This window comes from Scomber scombrus, chromosome 2 (genome assembly GCF_963691925.1).
Source record: "Scomber scombrus chromosome 2, fScoSco1.1, whole genome shotgun sequence".
Lineage (NCBI taxonomy): Eukaryota > Metazoa > Chordata > Actinopteri > Scombriformes > Scombridae > Scomber > Scomber scombrus.
Genome location: NC_084971.1, coordinates 21,800,040 through 21,820,594, shown reverse-complemented (window position 1 = coordinate 21,820,594; position 20,555 = coordinate 21,800,040). Strand labels below are relative to the sequence as shown.

General features: G+C 36.1%; 2 protein-coding genes across 2 annotated transcripts in view; both read right to left on the bottom strand.

Annotated features, from left to right (window-relative positions):
- ndufb6 (NADH:ubiquinone oxidoreductase subunit B) overlaps window positions 1-20,555 on the bottom strand; it is a 334,342-nt gene that overhangs the window by 304,520 nt on the left and 9,267 nt on the right. The gene's annotated exons all lie outside the window — the stretch shown is intronic.
- Window positions 1,050-18,592, bottom strand: mtap (methylthioadenosine phosphorylase). The gene is made up of 8 exons (XM_062435161.1): window positions 18,458-18,592; window positions 14,709-14,795; window positions 14,511-14,569; window positions 14,098-14,265; window positions 8,724-8,826; window positions 7,488-7,727; window positions 3,595-3,717; window positions 1,050-2,187 (listed from the first exon to the last, which is right to left on the bottom strand). The coding sequence occupies exons 1-8, from the start codon at window positions 18,560-18,562 to the stop codon at window positions 2,149-2,151; spliced, it is 924 nt and encodes a 307-aa protein (XP_062291145.1). The 5' UTR covers window positions 18,563-18,592; the 3' UTR covers window positions 1,050-2,148.

Genomic DNA, 20,555 nt, shown 5'->3' with positions numbered 1-20,555 from the left:
GATATTCAGATTTCGGATATGATGCACTTTAATAAAAATGTCACTTATTTAAGTTATAGACGGCAAAGCCAATTTTCAGTTGGCTATATTTCACAAATATTTTCTGAAGGATGGATACCAGAGAATTAAAAAAACAAAACAAACAATGATTGTATGACTTTTTAAATCCATGTGTTTGAAGAATTATACAAATGCAAAAAGCACCAGGCCAATATTTTACTGTTAATTTAGGAAAACCTGCTTGATGACTTCCCCTAATTTGCTTCTTTTTTTTTCTTTCATTGGGACTAATAGATCTACACACAGGCAACAGATTAAATGTTTTTTTTCCTAACACTTCATGCTAAATCTTGGGCTAAAGGATCATGATTATGTATCAGTTCTAAAAGTTAACATATCAGTAAGCTGCTAAACAAAGCTGATGCAAAAGCGTGAGGCGACTTTTCGACTAAAAATAACTAAAATTCTAAAGAAATGTTTTTAGTTATTTTTAGTATAACTAAAAACAGCTGTTTTTAGTCGAAAAGCCTAAAAATTAGCTTTTATTATTATGATATATGTACATATACACTGACGTAAACCCGTTTATTCATAGCCAAAGCACATTTTTTTATGAACATTTCCCTCAAAAGGAAGCCATGTTAGATTTGGTCGGGAGGGGTTGAAAGAGAAACAGAGGACAGGAAAAAAATATAATGAGCACCCAAGCATGATTCATAATGTACATTTCGGTGAGTTAAACATTAAGTCCCGTGGTTTTAATGACTTTGTGCACACAGCATTGAATTTGTCTCCGTGAGCACACTTATAGGCTTTCCAAAACCACAAAGAGCATAATTAACCCTGCTGTTTGCGTTTCTTTTTAAACCATGTCTCCAGTATAGTGCTGGCCTGATATAATAACGCCACCGTGACAAACCTGTTTTATCTCGACATAAATTCAGCCCATCGTGTCAATCAATGGCAGCATTTATTTCCAAACATCATTCATAGTGCAAGAACAAACTTTCTAATCTTGACAGTCACTGCAGCAGGGTTTAAAAGCACAATTACTTTACCCATTATTTATTTTTCTATATTCTTAATATCAGTATTTGAATCTTTTTTTTTTTTTTTGGTAGTCTCAAAGAGTTTGCCAACCTGCATTTCACATATCACATTCCACTGCATTTCTTTTAAACAGTTCAAGTTGTTTGAAGATTTTAATATTTTGTCAAAAACTTGTAATCAGGACCTGAACTCTTTGAACAGTTACAATATTTATAAGCATATATAAATGTTTTAAAGCAGCCTTTATTGAGCTAATTATTCTGTACAATGTCTTCATAGTGTTGAGACAAGGTAACAAAGAGGAAATACAGTGCAAGGAGGCTAATATGTGTAGACACTGTTCAGTTTGATAATATTCAGATGCAGCAAATGTAGAGAACCATACTGATCTAATGTGAGTGACAGAAGGCCCATCACTCTTACAAACATGCTAACTTCATTACACGATGACAAATCTAACAGTATATAAAAAGGTATTACATGTGAGAAAAAAATAATGTGAGAAAATGCATATACTGGAATTTATGGATGATTTGCTGTTGTGGTTTGATTCATTTAACATTGTCATTAGGACGAAATGCAAATGAAAGTATTCCACAAAATGCCAAAGATAGAGACATCCACAGTTCTTTTATCCTAACTCAATCTTGCTGAGGTGTTTATTATATCTTACATTAACAGCAATACAGATAATGACAGTTTACAGACGACAACAAATATAAATCCACAAAAATAATACCTGGTAGAATCTTTTGTTGATCTTTTTGAACTTAAAAATGAGGTTGGACTGACAGAAAAAAAACGTCTGCTGGAAAGATGTAGTTGTTGTTCAGTGTTCAGAGAGAGTAATGGCGGGGGTGGTGGTGGTTTCTGTGTGTGTGTGTGTGGGGGGGGGGGTGTAAGGTGTATTATGACTTAAGAAAACAAAACCTATGAAAGTCCAGCTTAAGACACAGCACATGCATTATTTATGTGAGGCACTTTCTTGTGATTCAATGATGACAAATCCACAGGCATAGTTGAGTCTGTTGTCCGTGTTGGTGTGGATGGTGTCTGGGATTTGTATCCGTTTGTTTTCCTTCATTGTTCCGTACGTGCTTAGTGTTTTGGTAACATTACTGAGGATTGCGCCATTGACTGTAACAAGACAAAGAAAACAGTTAAAACATATACGGCTCAATTACGTTTTTTTGTGTCCATGTAGTTTAGCCAAATTTAAAAAAGGGGTTCAAATTTGAAAGTAAACGTATTAATGACTTTCACACACTCTTTTTTTGTGGACACAGCATAAAATTTCTGCTTTTAATCCATTTGGAGAGAATATATTACAGGATTATGGCAAAAATGTCTAAGTGGTGTAACCATAAAAAACTTTGTATCAAATAATTAAACTTGCTTAAAAATGCAAAATTCTCAATAAAACACCATATCAACCAGTTTGGTATGATCTTAGATTATAATTTTTTTATATTAAATAAAGGTAATTAAATACAATTGTTCTAAATATTAAATTTAATCTGGGGAATCATGTCAATCAGGAACCATTTCTTTGTTCTTTTTTTAAATTAATTAATTAATTAAGTGCACTTGAAACAAAAACATTGTAGGTGGATAAAACATTTAATATTCATCATTCTTTTGTGGTTACACCATTTGACATTTTCAGGGGCATTCAGTCTTACTTTTGGTATTAAAAAAAAGTATGCAAATGTCATTTCAAATTACATAAAACCAACAAAAATACAAAATGTGCATTTTAACAAATCCAATGCATGCTTTTAAAACTATTTTTAAATATATTTTTGAATTGCTCATCTTGTCAACCCTTATTTGTCACTGACCCATACTGCAACACTAATTACATTTAGAAGTATAAGCTGTCCAGTATTTATTTCAAAGTACTCGATGGTCAAAATGAAAAACTTCCATTTTTAATATACTTGGTTAAAACAACTGTCAACCCACCAACATCTAAAAAAAAAAAAAAAATATTCAGAAGTTTTAATGCTTATAACTAACTTTCAGTGTAAGCATTCCCAATAAACACATTGTGTGAGGTGGGATAATTTTACAACAGAAATGAAACTACTTACCTTCCTGTGACCTTAACGTACTTAAAGCATATTAAAAACGATTATTGCAAATGGATTCAAAGGATGTGCCCAGTGTTAAAGTGCTATTGGTCATATGGTAGCACACCACTGAGTAGTATTAACACTATACATGCTTATCTAACGCGCATTTAACCGCGTTGTCATTTTATAATGCTATAAAAAGATGCAAGACAGTACAATGACAGTTTCTTATACTTGCTGTGTGCAGCTGGGGGAAATTGATCATGATAATAATCACATGATAAACACCTATTGTTTGAGCAGTTGTGCATGGGATGGTTTGAAATTTAACAGGTTTAGGAGGTGGTGCCACGGAAGTCATTATAAATTAGGTCTCAGTTCCAGATACCCAGCTCGGCAGTAAACAGACCTCCTTTCACAACTTCCCCAGTTTGCTGAATGGAAATTAATCATAAACCTGACAACTTACTTTCAAGGTCTTTATTGTCTGAGCCCAGTCCATCTGACTAATCTGGGGGATTGCAGTTAGCAGGATACTGCTAGCTTTGTTGGCATTCTCCTTCATGGTCTTCATTACGTTGTCAACACAGACCTAAGAGAAGAAAAACAGCCGCTGAGTGAGGAGAATTGCTCACGGCAATGCAAATTTCACTTCCTTTAAGTACAGTCTCTTTGTATTTCCGAAAAATCTTTCAATGTACATTAGTTGTGGCAAAGCATGATGTGAAGAAAGACACTATCCTGTAAAATTAGAGCTGATGTTGTGATAAGCATGAGAGAAATATGAAAAACATATTAACATGTTTATTATGTTAAAAGGAGATCACATTAGGAAGGGAAAACCTTCAGTAGTGAGGCAGATTTAAGGGTCTTTATGTTAACAGCATGAGGACTTTGCTGTAACACTCACCTAGGAACACTTAAAAATTAGGGCAGGTCAATAAAATTAAAAATCAGTATCATGAAACTAACAACATTGATATGTGGTTTATCAAGGTATGGCAATAGGTATGAACCTACCTTGCTCCACTTTTACTCTTTTGTCATGTTAGGAATGACTTCAATTTTGTTTGTTTTTAATAACAATACTTGATCTCGTAACAACAGGGTTTTACAAAGACTCCACTGGCAGACAGTAAATTATTATATTGAATTATCACCCTATCCTGCATTGTGCAAAAACACACTGTATTGCACAGATCTCAAGTTGCAGCTTAAATTTGAAAAGTGAAAGTTACTTGAATCTATTTGAGTATTTTTACTCAAATCACTGTCACCATACGTCCTGTGAGTCAGCCACATTTGTCAATAAAAGCAACTGTTCACATCAGTACAGATGTGAAGAGCAGTATGCTGTTATTCTAGCAGCCAGCTGTGCCCTGTACAACAGTGATTCATTATGGGATATTAATGAGGCATGCTATGTGTATGACACTGATGATCACCACATTATACACATGAGTAATATGTAAGAAGATGAGAAAAAGCAGTGTAATAAAGTCATGTGTAATAACTGATGCCTCAGTCACATGTGTCAAGATATTAAAATATATATAAATATATATCTTAATGGAATTATAGAACAATCTCTAAATGATTAGACTGAAAACATTACTTCCGTCTTGTGCGAGTGTTTACCTCCTGTAACCTTCATTAACCCGTGGGTGCTTTGTTTTCATGTCACATTCAATGACTAGTTTCATGTTTTCGTGGTGTTTGCCAGGATGAAGACAGTGAAGCTGATGACTCATTGTGACTCAACCTCCTCTGGCAGGGCTTGCACCGGAGGCTGGCAGGCGAGCTGACTGAAGCGGGTGGGGGGGTAAACAAGGGGGGAAGGCCAGGAGGTAGTATGAAGCTGGGAGGGAGCGGAGGGACTGAGGAGGAGGGGGCGGAAGGATGTGGCGAGTGTTCTGCAACAGGAGGGGGAAGAGGTCAGCTGCAGGAACTCGGAAGTGGAGTTGTGAGTTGGGCTGGATCGGTGACAAATCAGCCAAAACTAACCCACACACAGTATATCAACTGCATTATCTCGAGTGTCTGACAGACAGTAGGTCACTCGGAAGTCATGAGAGCACACATACTCTGTGGTTAGTCTGCGTACGGTGCACAGATGGTACAAACCTCTCTGCAGAACCCAACATACTAATAAAATATATAATAAAAGAGAACTTTTTTTTTTCTTGCGAATGCAGTGTTTTAGAAATGTGCCCACTTAAAAACACGGAAGAAAGTTCAAAATACTATTTAAACCAAATGAAACAAACCATTATTAAAAGCAAAGACTTCCCTTTTTTGCAGATGGGTACAATTAAATACTCATCTGCAAAAATGCTCCAAGAGGAACGTGGGAAGAATCTTACTTCAAACAGAGCTGACTTAAGAGTATTGCCAAAAAAAACTTGCTTTTTTTTTTTGTTAACATGAAGAGAAATTAAGGTTACCATTTACATTTCTTTAAATGCTGGAAAGTATAGATTAAGTATAGGATATATGTGGTGTTTTTTTAAAAGTTGCTTTCCTAATCTGCAAATACATATAATTACAGTTGTGCCCAAACAATACTATAACTCTTAGTCTATTGATTACATAAATAAATTACTAGATACATTTTGGTAGTTTCTCATTGATGTAAATGGGAATGTGTCTCCAAAGTTTGACTTTAGCAATACATTTAAATTTATAGAAAGGGGAAAGTTATAGATGGTAAAGAGGACTTTATGTTGTCGTGTGTCTAACTACAACACGATGCTTTAGAGTAAACAAAGTCCTTTTGTGACTCACTAAATCTTCCAGTCAGGAAGTGAAAGAGCAAAGTGACCTGATGCTTATGTGTGAAGCACCAAAGTGTCGAGTAAAATAAAAAAAATAAAAAAAGAGAAAACAAACAAAAGCTAGATTATGATTTTTGATTTTCACTCATTTTTCATTGATTTCTTTAATCTATTTTTAACATGTTAGTTAATATTCAAAAATATGATGTTTTTTGCTAAAAGTGAAATAATGAGCCCTAACACAGGCAAATCAACAAAAGATGTCCCACTTCACCTTTATTGATAAGTAAACAGGCTTTCAGTATGAAACCCATTTTTGTAAACTTGACCTTCTGGTTACTATTATCAGCATTTTTAAGTACAAGAACAATGGTTATCACACAGATATAATGTGTTGCAATTATATCACAGTTACTACTGGCTCAAAGATAATGTGGGAGGATTGGACATTATTGTGCAATAACTGTTTTATTGCGCAGCTTGGTACAAGTGGTGCATGCCTGTGCAGTTTAATGAAGCGGCACAATATTATTTTGCAGAGCCAGTGGTTGTGTGTGTCATGGACCCTCAGGGGTTCCTGTATCCTACGAATCACTGGGATGAAGTTACCCAGTCAATGCTGGTCAGACTGTTGAGAAAATCAGTGGTTTGACTAGAGGGAATAGGGAAAAATCCCTGAGAGAATTCGTAAACAGTAGAGTAGAAGGGTGAAAGCAACTGGGGGCAGATATGATTATACAGAGGACATAACTATTTAAAGTTTAGATGAGAATGAACAGAGATACCTCTAACTTTAGATAATAATGGCTGAGACACAAAAAGCTCAAGAGGATATGCCTTTTAGTGTGTTTCCGTATTGGTGTCATGGACCATCAGTTTAAATATGACCAGCACAACGTTGAAATCAGGCTGACCAAAGAAATATGCACATTTAATAATTGTGTCTGTGAGTCAACTTAAAACAATCTGTATATCGATCTCCTCCATGTTTTCTGCCATTTTTGTGAACATTTTTAATACTGCTTTTTTCCCCCGTCTAGTTCAGGAAGATGACATCCTCACAATTAATCCTGCCTACATACTTTGGCTAGGGTCGTTTCACCAAATAAGGGAAACAGTAGACAATGAGGATCAGACCTATTTGAATTGCTTCAAAAACAGGCCGCAGCAGTCCATCGGCAAAGCTGTCACCACAGCGCGGTATAGAGAGGAGAAGTATAAAACCAGTTATTATAATGACCTATTATGACATATACGGTACACAAATATTACAATGCTATTTATAGCTTAAATGATGAGTGTACTGGTCACTTTCTGACAGCTTTTACCAATCAGCTCTCCAGTTGTGCTAAGCTGAATGCTAAAAAATTGTCAGCAGGATGAAGCTGGTAACTCACTATAAGTGTGGTACAATTAAAAAGTTGACAGTGCTCTATAAATAAACATATTGTGACAGGATGTGATGTCATCCGGTGCACCACCAGTGCTTCATCCTTTGGCCACACAGACTCACACAAGACACAAACAAAGACAGAGGAGACATCAAAACGATAAAAACGACAGTTAAGACCTTCAGCCAGCCACTCACCGCCTCCTCATGTTCCTTCCAACAGTCGTAGTCTGTTGCCATGGCGATGCTGGCATAGCACAAGCCGGCCTCCTTGGCGAGGACCACCTCGGGCACGGTGGTCATGTTGATGACATCAGCACCCCACTGGCGGAACATCAGACTTTCTGCCCGCGACGAAAAGCGAGGCCCCTCGATGGACAGCATAGTTCCTCTCACATGGCACTTGACCCCGAGACTCCGAGCCACCTCCACCAAAACCTGCACCAGGATAGAGAGTCTATAACTGTCCACATGAAACCAACAAGAGAAGAAGTGGCAAGTTTTCCCGTGGCTTAAACAGCTGGTCAGCTCATCCCCAAAACTGTTCACACTTCCTGCTACACTGTGTGGTATCAGTTGATCCATATGCTGTGTTAGTGAATTGCAGATAAGCAACAGCTGCCCTCAACCCGAGATGGCCTTTTTGGCACAATAATATGTCCCGACATAACAAGCACTATTTTCAACAAAAACAAACAAGTCCTTACTGCTGGTCCAATAAACCGCAATCCAACTGTTGGCACTTGTTAAAAAAAAATTTTAAATTAAAAAAAAGTTTTAATTATTTGAAATAATATGGCAGTAATAAAAGCCAACAGATCTGAAACGGCCATAGACAGAAAAACTAGCCAAAAAATATATATGTAAATGTATAAGAAATATGTTTTATAGCATGTGTGTGTATGGGTTTTAAAAATATTAAAGTAAGTTGCTGGGTAGAAAGAAAATTTTGAACAACACCTAAAATCTAGCTACATTTTGAATATGAGGGCTGAGCAACATGAATCACACACCATTTTTCTCAGACTCACAATACACATGCCTATGTACAACTTTTCATCAAGTAAATATAAGAACGATTTTTAACTACCTCAATGTAATTCTTTAATGTCCATAAGATGTGGTTCAGAGTGTGCGGTGAGTTGTCTGACTCAGCGTTTTCATGCCTGCAGGCTGTGCAAACTGTGCAGCTCACATGCTGCTTTTTTTCCCCATCACTCCACTCCTTGTCTATTTTTAATCAGCTAACTTGTGTCATTGAAAAGTGAAATATATATTGATTAGTGATTGTTTAAAGGTGATGATGATAATAATAATAATAATAATAATAAAAATTAATGTGCAACTGTGACACACATCCAAAGGACATTTGAAGTTACAAAATATTTATAAAGTTTAGTAGTTTCATTTTAAAGTAATTACGATCAAACTCACCTCTCTGGTTCTGTTGCAGAAAGGCTCAGCCATAGGAATGTGACTTACACCTGGAGGAATGGTGGGCTGCCCGTCATACAGTGTCTGAGCCCTCTTGGTAGTCCTGGCAAAAAGGTAATAAATTGAAAAGTTATTGTTAAGGTAACACAGGCAACTTATGAATGTAAATGCTAGATTCAGCTGCTGCAAATTCACAAAATCCATATTTATCAAAAAAGGTTTTGCAAATCTTACTTACTCTCATTAACAAATTGATCACAGACAGATGTGTTGCAGAAGGGGGGAAAAATGTAACAAATGAAAATAAAACTGAAAAACTAACTGCAAAGAGACAACTCAGCAGACAAAACTATTCTATGAAAATGTCAACATGAACACTAAATGATATGAGCCAAGCAGAAAAGTAAAGAAATAAATTTATGTCATAACCATAATCTAAATGTTGATTTGCCTGATAGAAATCTTCTGAGGAAGCCATAGTTTTAGAGACATATTTTAGTGAAAATGTGTTTCAAAACAGAGGTTGAGTCTATTTTATTTAAAATATGTAGTAGTAGAAGCACTAACACTAAATAGAAAGCTCCTGCTCCTGGCACCGCGTCAGCAACTGTCCAGTTTCCAGCATTGCTGAGTCAGTGGAGCTCCATCAAGCATAGCCTCAACTTGCTTACACCCTGCTCTTTAAGAGACGAGTCGGCAGCAAGAGACTGGCTCACTTAGTCCAGTGTCCATGGGGCATCAGAGTAATCTATGTTTCCAGTTAGCCTCTCGGCTTGTTCTGTAAATGCTGAATTCTCATGATGTAACAGAGTAATAAAAAAACGTCTTATTGTCTTATTAATGTTCTAATTCATGGCATAACTTGGCTTTTCTTCAACACAAATTACAATTAAAATATCAACGTTTCCACTGACAGTAATCTTGTGAGTTGATGCCCAACCCTATATCTTACTCATAACCCTGGCATTACAGACTTAAGTAAATACTTAACAAGGTTCAGCCAGCTGCAGCTCCACCCTGCCAAAAATAAATACCAGCAGTGTGTGTGACAATCTGTGAGCCGAGCACAATGCTCGTTTATGCTACAGAAATCGCGTTAACGTGGCCTGACATTTCATCAGCAGTGTCATTTCTCAGTCACTGTTACAGAGAATGTTTTCCTCGATCAATAATTATCAGATATTTAAATTATAACTGAAATGCAAAGGTTATGTGAATTGAACAACTATGCATCAAATATACTGAAAACATCCATTTCCAATATAATGTCACCTACTCTCTTTTAATATCTACAAGCTTCAGGAAAAAATTGACCTGATTTTATTACAAAACTACATAAATACTACAACAGCTTGTAAAAATTAAATTATGTTGTGAAGTTATCTGAAGGTTTTTCTTAATATTATATTGTACATTTTAATTATTCATATAGACAGTGACATAAAACAGATCAACTTAATGTCTTTGTTTTTGAAATGCCACTTGGCTGATATGAAGAAATGAAGTCCTTTCATTAAATGTCACCAGCCAACTAAAGTTAAGAGTGAAGTGAAAATGAACACTGTTTTATGCTTGTGTGAGACAGTATTGCTTAAAATGTGACAAAACTTGCACTAACCTCTGTACAGTATCACCCAAATATTTGGTTTGGAGTAGCCATAAAAATACGAGTAAGCAGAGGTGATGATACAACAATTGTGGCATCAATAAGGCCAAGCCTTCAGAAACACACTGTCACATGCTGCAGGACAAGTCTGAACAAGTCCCAACAAGCGACTTCCTCATTTCTGATAAACAGATCTTGTCTGTGCTTGATACTGGTGGCTAAGCTATTCATCGGCTTCAGCGAAATGGACAAGCAGACAACGTGATGCAGTCGTGTATGTATGCAGCGTAACACACTGACACGACTGTGGGAAGGCAGTTTACTACTTATCTTATTTTAACCAGCTGTATGACAATTCATTGGGCACAAATAAGCATATTTAAACAGCACCTCTCTCTGCACATATTGAGTTATTTAATGGAATTTGTGCAACTCAGCTAACACTCCCAAAAGGGTCATGCTCGTTGTATGCTACACATAAGTAGATATGTACTGTTAGCGTGGTGGATGGTGGAGTTGAATGTGTATTTTTTGCCATTTACTTCAGGTGTTTGGATTTGAAATTTAAAAAAATAAGTGCAAAATAAAAAGGAGCAAACATCAACTTTCATTTAATGGTCTCAAATGCACATACTGTGTCACAGAAATGGCTGTGTTGTGTTGACTACCCCACTTTCAGGTATGCAAAAGTTATCTAACAACTGTTGTAACAGCTTGTTGCCCAGGTGATCCCTTTTGTATGGATTGCTCGCGTATAAAGAGGGCAGTGCGTGTCTAGCCTTCATTTTAGTCTATCTTTTCAACTGTTGGGATTGCAATTGGTGCCAGGAGGGATAAACCGACATTAAGACCAGACAACCGACTATGACAGAAAAATGGCTCATCTGTAAGCAATGGCTCATTTTGTAAACAAAACGGTCATTGAGACGCATGACCACAAGAAATGGATGTATCAAGTAGAGCAGTGTGGAGAGTTCTGAGGCAAAAAGAAACCACTGGTGAACTTGAAAATAGACACAGACCAGGTCGCCCACAGAAAATTACTGCAGCTGATGACAGAAAAATCTTTAGAGCTGTGAAGAGTCAGTGACATCAACGCCAGTATAGACAGTGCAGGTGTGAAAGTATCGAAATCAATTTGTAGAAGTCTTAGGCAGCAGAATTACAGAGGATATACAACAAGATGCAAACCGCAAAGTTTTATGGACAGATTAGACCAAAATTAAACTTAGAAACTAAACAAAGTGATGAGAATGTAAAACTGAGGATAAAAACATGAACTGCCCATAATCCAAAACATTCCAACTCATCAGTCAAACATGGAGGAGATAATGTCATGGCTTGAGCATGTGTGACTGCTTCTTTACTGAACAGCTGATGGCAGCAGCAGGATGAATTCAGAAGGGGCCAGACCAATTTTGTCTGGATATGTATGAGGCAATTCCTCCAATCTACCGTCATCCTGCAACAAGACAATGAGCCTGAACACACTGCAATCAAAGCTTTTATCAGTGACAAAAGCTGGAAGGTTTTAGACTGCCAAGTCAGTCACTGCATTTAAACCCTATTCAGTATTAATTTTTCCACTGAAAAGGCTATCTAAGACAGTCTCCATAACAAGCATCAACTGAAGGCAGTTGTTTTGAAGGTTTGGAAAAGCATTTCCAAACAAGATACTCATTGGGTCATTGACTTTATGCCATAATTGTGTTAAAGGGCCATGCAACCAAATATTAGACTTTATAACTACATTTATTAACTTTTGCACATCTGAAAAAGGGGACTCAACATTAAAAATTTATTTTTAAATGAAATGACAAAATGTATGTGCATGTAGGTCTGGGCAATATATTCATATTGTGATATGAGACTAGATAGTCTTAGATTTTCAATATCTCAATATGGCATAAGTGTTGTCTTTTCCTGGTTTTAAAAGGGGTGCCTTACAGTAAAAATGTTCTGAACGTACCAGACTGTTCTATTATTTGTATTTACCCACTTAGTCATTATATCCACATTACTGATGATTATTTATCAAAAATCTCAGTGTAAATATTTTGTGAAAGCACCAATAGCCATCCCTACAATATTGTCACAATATCAATAAAGGTATTTGGTCAAAAATATTGTGATATTTGTCACAATGTCACCCAGCCCTATGTCTATGTAAAAAGCGTGAAATAAAAGCTAAAAGCCAGTCTTTACTTATGTTTTGATCTCAAATTCAAATGTGTAAAGTAGCAAAAAATATCAAATTTTACTCTGCTGTTAACAGACTTCTGGAGGACACCGTGTGTATATGCCTTGAGGGCAGACACTGCTGAGAAAGTATGCTTTCCCATGACAACAAAGCAGAAACATATTCTCAGGTTTACCAGCAAGTGTGTGTATTTCTAAGAAAAACTTCAGGACTCACTTAGTACAGTCTCCCCTGAGACAGAATAAGCACAATATTTATGTGGTGTGATAACTACCAATATGTGAAAGACTGTGGACTATCGAAACCTAGAATGTACATGAAATTCTGTAGTAAAATCAAAACTGCACAGTCAGCCAATACAATCAAAACTCTTCACATTACAGACATTAAGATCAATCCAGGTTTAACTGAAGGGTAAAAATTATTTCTCTGTGTGAAAAAAGCTCAACAGTTGATGGTTATTGACGGTGTCAGCGCAGTAAAATTAATGAATTTGAACTGAAGGCTGACATTCTCACGTGTCAGAGGAAGTGATACACTACACAAAAAGTGAAACGGACAGGAAGAAGTCTTGAACTGTTTATAAAAATATCTTTGCAGCAGTTTGTGTTCCAGTGTATCTGTAATCATCGTGTCGGTGTTAACTATCGTCCGAGGTGGAATGTCACAGTGTTAACATTTTTAGCTCTCACCAAAGCCCTAAGCAAACTGTGACACTCAAGAAACGATGTACTACTGGGAAGTCAGTAGCTCTTCCCATTGAACAGGATAGTAAACAAATAATGGCTTTGACAAACGTGTCAAACGTGGTGAGTCTGAACACTCTTGTCAAGCTGTAACATGAATCCTGTTAGTGAGATGTGTGGGAACATGCTTTAATTGTTATATAGTAGACCCTCCTGTATGATAATTACAGGATAACCACCAACAAAAACCTTTTGACAGAGGTTATTTAAAAAATGGACACTAGACAGTCAGCAGTATTAATCCTATTTTACAGAGTTGAATTAATAAAACTTTAGTAAGTAATATTGCAGTTTTACTTACAAACTTCACACAAGGGAAGTTTGTTTTAAAGATTAATTTTAAGGAGGTCAATCTATTCAATTTAAACCATTTACTGATGTTCCTTAAATGCCTCACATTAAGACCATTGGTAGATGTTAGCTAGGCGGCTGTGCACAGAGTAGCCTCTAGTCCCCAATGAGTTACTGCAGCAAACAACTCAGACAGATTCTACCTCGGCGGGTCTTAATTTAGTAGAGCCTATATATGGGAAATGCTGCATAGTACCCATTAAACAGTACATTGGCGGTAATAGAGAATAAACTCTTACTACATTTCCAGTCCATGTTTTGAATTACACACCAGTGTTATACTTGGAATCTTTTATTTGTATATTCTGTTTATAAGAACTTTAATTACATCTACTTAATACTGTATGGCAATTCCTACTCACATCTTTGCAGACAGCTGCTCTAAAACTCTAGTGAATGTCACTTAATCTTATTCTATTTGAAAAAAATAACAAATATCTGGACTTTCTGATGTGGTCAAAGCCCACTCACCGGTCAATGAACTGATCAATGATGACAATGTCTCCTGGCTGAATCTCCTCCCGAAGTGAGCCACATGCTGTAGTAACCAGCAGATGTGTACAGCCCTCTTCTTTCAGTGCCCAGATGTTGGCCTGGTAGTTCACATTAGATGGCATTATGGTGTGTTGTCTTCCATGCCTAATGACAAAAAAAGGAAAGAAATGGTTATATTGTTTTCTGAATTTAATATCAGAAATGTGAAAAATACACACTTGGATTTATCTGACATTTCATTAATAGATGGATTAAATATTGATGAGAAAAACACATCTTTTCATTCTGATATGTACTGTATGTTGCCCAGTAGTAGTAATAGGAGTTTTTCCACTAGATGGTGCTAATACAAAACACATTTTCATGCAGAGTAAAATGCCATTTCTTACCTTGCAAGGAGCACACATTCAACATTTTTGATCTTCCCCAGTATCAGGGCATCTGACGGCTGTTAAACATGAGCAAAATATGCTATTACAAATCAAACAATACATTCACATATTATTTTGAAGGCAGAATATGTGAGAATACTGGGAGACTTCATCCTGAAATATGTTTTAAAGAAACATCTTGGGACCAAAACTAACCTTTCCATACGGTGTATCAACATAACGCTCAGTCCTTCCCTCCAAGATATCAGGATCATCAAGGCCCGAACCGCCAATTATTCCAATCTGAACAAAAGTTTAGAGAATAGACAAAAGTCATGAATAGACATCAGAATTAATATCTGAACAATTAATTTGTACAGCAAATTTAAAAAAGTAAAAAATCTAAACTTTACATAATGAGTTTTACATTGAGGCATGGATGAAAAAAAAGGGAGAAGTCTTGTGTTTGTGTACATATTTACTTTACTGTTATTAACAGTGGTTTAAGGTAAGTGTATTTATTCAAATACTGTGCTTATACTTAGGCTTCATTACATATTTACTTTACTGTTTGTAGTCAGTTAACAGCAGTGCTCAAAGGCAAGTTTACACAAGTAAAATACTCAAGCTTCAGGTAAATATACTTGTTTTACTCCACTACTCCATTTATTTGACAGCTGTATTAGTTAAGAGTACTTTACAGATTAAGATTTCACATATAAACATATGATCAGATTCTAGTCTATAATATAGTTGAAAAATTAATTTACCTACAGTATGTTACATTCTTCAGTTTAGCTCCATTTTGTGTTAGCTACAACACATTACTATAGACTTTTAAGGGAAGTGACAAACATTTTCACTGTCTAGGCAGATAAAATTCATAATGAAAATAATCGTTACTTATAGCTTATATACTTAAATATATATACACGTATAGCTTAATATGCCTTAAATAGTCATATTTTGGGCATGTAAAGCTATACGTGGATTCTGCAAAAAGTCTATTGGAGTACTGTCAAATATTTTTGGCATTTCTTTAAATGAAAACCCACTAGTTCTACTTCTTGGGAAAATACCTGAGGAAATTCATAGGAAATATTTTCACTTGTTCTTAGTAATCAGAAAATCTGTAATTAAACAAATTACAAGGAACTGGTTAACAGATGATAAGTTAATTCACTCTTAATGGAAGGATTTTGTAAAGGAAATATATGAAATGGAAAACATATATATCAGAAATCAAGTACATATCTTTGAAGTAAGATGGGAAAAATGGGTGAGATACATAACACATAATACTTCTAATGACCTTAAATGTGACAATTAGAAAATGATAAGATGAACTTAGCTGTTTATGATGTCACTTTGTTTATGGATATATAAAAAAATGCTACAGAGAGTCCATTAGTGGGGGAGCAGGACTTGGACCATATGGGTGCTTGGTGTATATATGTATATATACAGTTGAAACCAGAAGTTTACATACACTGTATAAAAAGACATAACCTTTTTTTTCCTCACTGTCTGACTTTATATCAGACGAAACTTTTCCTGTTTTAGGTCAGTTAGGATTACAAAAATTATTTATATTTGCTAAATGCCTGAATAATGAGAGGGATCATTTTTTAGACAATTTTTTATTACTTTCTTCAAAGTCAGAAGTTTACATACACTAAGATTACTATCCCTTTAAACAATTTGGGAAAGCCCAGATGATGATGTGATGGGTTTGGAAGCTTCTGATAGGTTAATTGACAACATTTGAGTTAATTAGAGGCACACCTGTGGATGTATTTTAAGGCCCACCTCAAACACACTGCTTCCTGTGCATGTGACATCATGGGGAAATCAAAAGAAATCAGCCAAGATATCAGGAAGAGAATTGTGGACTTCCACAAGTCTGGTTCATCCTTGGGTACAATTTCCAGATGCCCGAAGGTGCCACGTTCATCTGTTCAAACAATTATACGCAAGTATAAACACCATGGGAATGTCCAGCCATCATACCGCTCAGGAAGGAGACGGGTTCTGTGTCCCAGAGACGAACGTGCTTTGGTGAGAAATGTGAGTATCAACCCCAGAACAAAAGCAAAAGACCTTGTGAAGATGCTGGCTGAAGCTGGTAAGAGAGTGTCATTATCCACAGTGAAACGAGTCCTGTACCGACATGGGCTGAAAGGCCACTCAGCGAGGAAGAAGCCATTACTCCAAAAGCAACATAAAAAAGCCAGATTACAGTTTGCAAATGAGCACAGGGACAAAGACCTTCATTTTTGGAGACATGTCCTGTGGTCTGATGAAACTAAAATTGAACTGTTTGGCCATAATGAGCATCGTTACATTTGGAGGAAAAAGGGGGAAGCTTGCAAGCCTGAGAACACCATCCCAACTGTGAAGTACGGGGGTGGCAGCATCATGTTGTGGGGGTGTTTTGCTGCAGGAGGGACTGGTGCACTTCACAAAATAGATGGCATCATGAGGAAAGAACATTATGTAGAAATATTGAAGCAACATCTCAAGACATCAGCCAGGAAGTTGAAGCTTGGGCGCAAATGGGTCTTCCAAATGGACAATGACCCTAAGCATACCGCCAAATTAGTTACAAAGTGGCTTAAGGACAACAAAGTCAATGTTTTGGATTGGCCATCACAAAGCCCTGATCTCAATCCTATAGAAAATTTGTGGGCAGAGCTGAAAAGGCGTGTGCGAGCAAGGCGGCCTACAAACCTGACTCAGTTACACCAGTTCTGTCAGGAGGAATGGGCCAAAATTCCAGCAAACTATTGTGAGAAGCTTGTGGAAGGATACCCAAAACGTTTGACCCAAGTCATACAGTTTAAAGGCAATGCTACCAAATACTAATGAAATGTATGTAAACTTCTGACTTTGAAGAAAGTAATAAAAAATTGTCTAAAAAATTATCCCTGTCATTATTCTGGCATTTAGCAAATATAAATATTTTTTGTAATCCTAACTGACCTAAAACAGGAAAAGTTTCGTCTGATATAAAGTCAGACAGTGAGGAAAAAAAAGGTTGTCTTTTTATACAGTGTATGTAAACTTCTGGTTTCAACTGTATATAGGCTCTATATACACATACACACACACACACACACACACACACACACACACACACACACACACACACACACACACACACACACACACACACACACACACACACGTATGTATATATGGGGTTCCTATTCCTTGTTTGTATACTGACATGATATATCCTCTGACCTTAAAATATTAGTTAACTTAGTTTACTTAACTACTAATCTACTTAACTGATATATCCGATTAACTAGTATTAGGTGGCTTTTTCCCCCGTTGTTGTCAATTTTTTCCTTATGCTATGTAACTCCAGCATAATTGTGTAATATGATTTCTTAAAATGCGAATAAAAAAGAAGAAAATCGTTACTTGGAGCCTTATATTATAATCCAATATTACACCACATAGGGATACTTCCAGTTTTAGCTAATGCTTTAAGTATATTCTGCTGACCATACCTAGTTACATAATGTTTTCAGTGTGCCACTTTTACTTAAGGTGAATACTTCCTCCACCACTGTTCAGCAGCCTAGATTCACATTACACATCACTTGAGCTGTCTGTGTGCAGGGAGTGAGACATGCAGGGTATGCGCTGCCAGACCACGTGTTAAATCAACTCTACCTGGGATGGTTCACCATTACCTGTTCTCACTATAACACACTTGCTAACTTAAGCAGCTAGGATACAAATGTAAGCGATGGCCGGTCCTTTTTGAAGACTGTAAACTTTACTTAAACCGTGATCACAGCCAAGAGCCTCTCCCACACTTCCAGGGTGGACACACAAGCAAGCACATCCTGCATTAAATAACCCAGATATGCTTTTCTTCTTTCTTCCTCTGTTTATAGCATGTTCAAACACACAATGTTCAGTCATCAAGGCTTACAGTGTAACATATTTACCTTTATGGGTGTCGTGGAAGCCATGGCGACGCTCTCCTTGGGTGCAGAAGTGAATATTTTTAAGTTTAAGCGAGCAATTTGAAGACAATTTGGCGATGACAACATCCGACTCCGTCACTTTAGGCGGCGTAATTTTCCCCCCACCCGCATTCTGCAGAGACCCGCCCCTCCGCTGCTTGTGATTGGCTCTAATCCTGACAGTTTTGCTCTAACCCAGAGTCCTGTAGAAGAGAGAGTCACATCAATGGAAGTCTATTTAAAATGTAATAAGTAATGTAACTATTTCAATTACTTAATCAAAGTAATGTAAATGATTACATTTGATTGCTTTTAGATTCTTATTTTCTAACACATGTTTTTCAACTGTTAGGGCAAGTGAACCTTTCTGATGGATACTGACATGATTTATAAGGGAGATCATTTCTTATAAAGCAAGATTTATCTCTCATTTGAAAATGTATTCATTACTTAATGTAGGTTTTGGAATATAAAATAAAAATATTAATTGGTACTGTGACACCATTTAAACCCGTGTGTGTCCCAAATGGACAGGATTTATTTACAAAATATAAAACATATATTGATTTTAAAGACTTAAAAACAGCAATATATTCAGTAACATGTTAAATAGTGAAAAATGAGGAAGCATCTTAAAGGTCTGACTTCAGATGTAAGCCTCTTTGTAATCATTTTGTAAACATTTTCATAAGTAACTGTCATTTAATTAAACATTTTTTTCTCAGTAACTGTAACGGATTACAGTAACATTTATTTTGTAATTAAATTACGCAATGCTACATTGTATGTATATATAACTACTCTCCAACACTGCCTACATGGGTCTGCACTATCTACAGAAGAAATCAATTTAAGAGAAAGGAGGTGACGCAACTCTCGCTTCTACAAAACTCTGCTCTAACCAATCATGTCATTCCTCATGCTTAAATCTAACCAATCCAACCACCGAAGGCAACAACTACTAGCCAATCAAAAGCAGAGTAGGTAGAGGAGGGCGGGTCTTCGCGGAACGCGGGTGGAAAGAGAAATGGACCCAAGGGATGTCTCTTCCTGTTTGATTACTCGGCCTTCATGTGCAAACATATCGTAGTTTCAGGCTGTTTATCTGGTCTGTTTTTCACTGAGGGTCGTTTTCCAAAGTAAACTATTTATTTACCTTTATTTACTTTGGTTGTAGGAGGCCGTTGGTTCCCCTTCAGTATTTACGATTAAGTCCACCTTATGCCTCCTCTAATCTAATTAACACATTTGCTTTAGTTACCTATAACTATAGGTAACTTTTCATGAGACTTTTTAATTTATTTTTTACTTCGTGAATTATTGATGTTACTAATTTATAGGTTGATATTTTAAAAAGCAAACTTAAGACCTACCTTTTTACTCTAGCTTTCAATCGAACTTTATTGTATTTATTAATTAATGAATCTTTCTTTTCTTTCATGTTTTTCTACTTGGGCCATCTGTTTTTATTCCATTTTATTTCATGGCCTTTTTCCACCTATTTATGTCCGGTTATTTATGTCCGGTTTAACCCTCCTCACACTTCTGGTTTTACTCAGAAGTGGTGACTTTATTGTATTTAATTAATTTTTTATTACCTTTTATTTCATTTGGGTAATCTTAATTTTTAAATTTTTATCCTACCTGTTTCCTCATTGCAGATTCATGTGAGTTATGATAGTGTTTCCTTTTATTGACTCTTTTTGTTTGTGTGGTTTTTTACTATGTAAAGCACTGTTACATAAGCATGTATGAAAAGTGCTATACAAATTAAGTTTGATTGTTATTACTTTCATGACTATATGTATAAGGTGTTCATTATCTGCCACATCCAAGTCAAAATGCTGAATGGTTTTCCTATTATAGTAAAATAAAAATGGAATGGTTGCCTGAAAGGTGGAAAAAACAAATTCATATTCAATACCCAAGAGCATACTTTTGAAATCATCTTCAGCCCTGTGAAAAATATTGTATGTTTGTAGTACTACACCAAATCGTGCAAAAAAAACGTAGTGTTTCCTGTTTTATTGGAGTCTTGACAAATACTATGTAATAAAATGTAATATGTAATTTTTTAAAA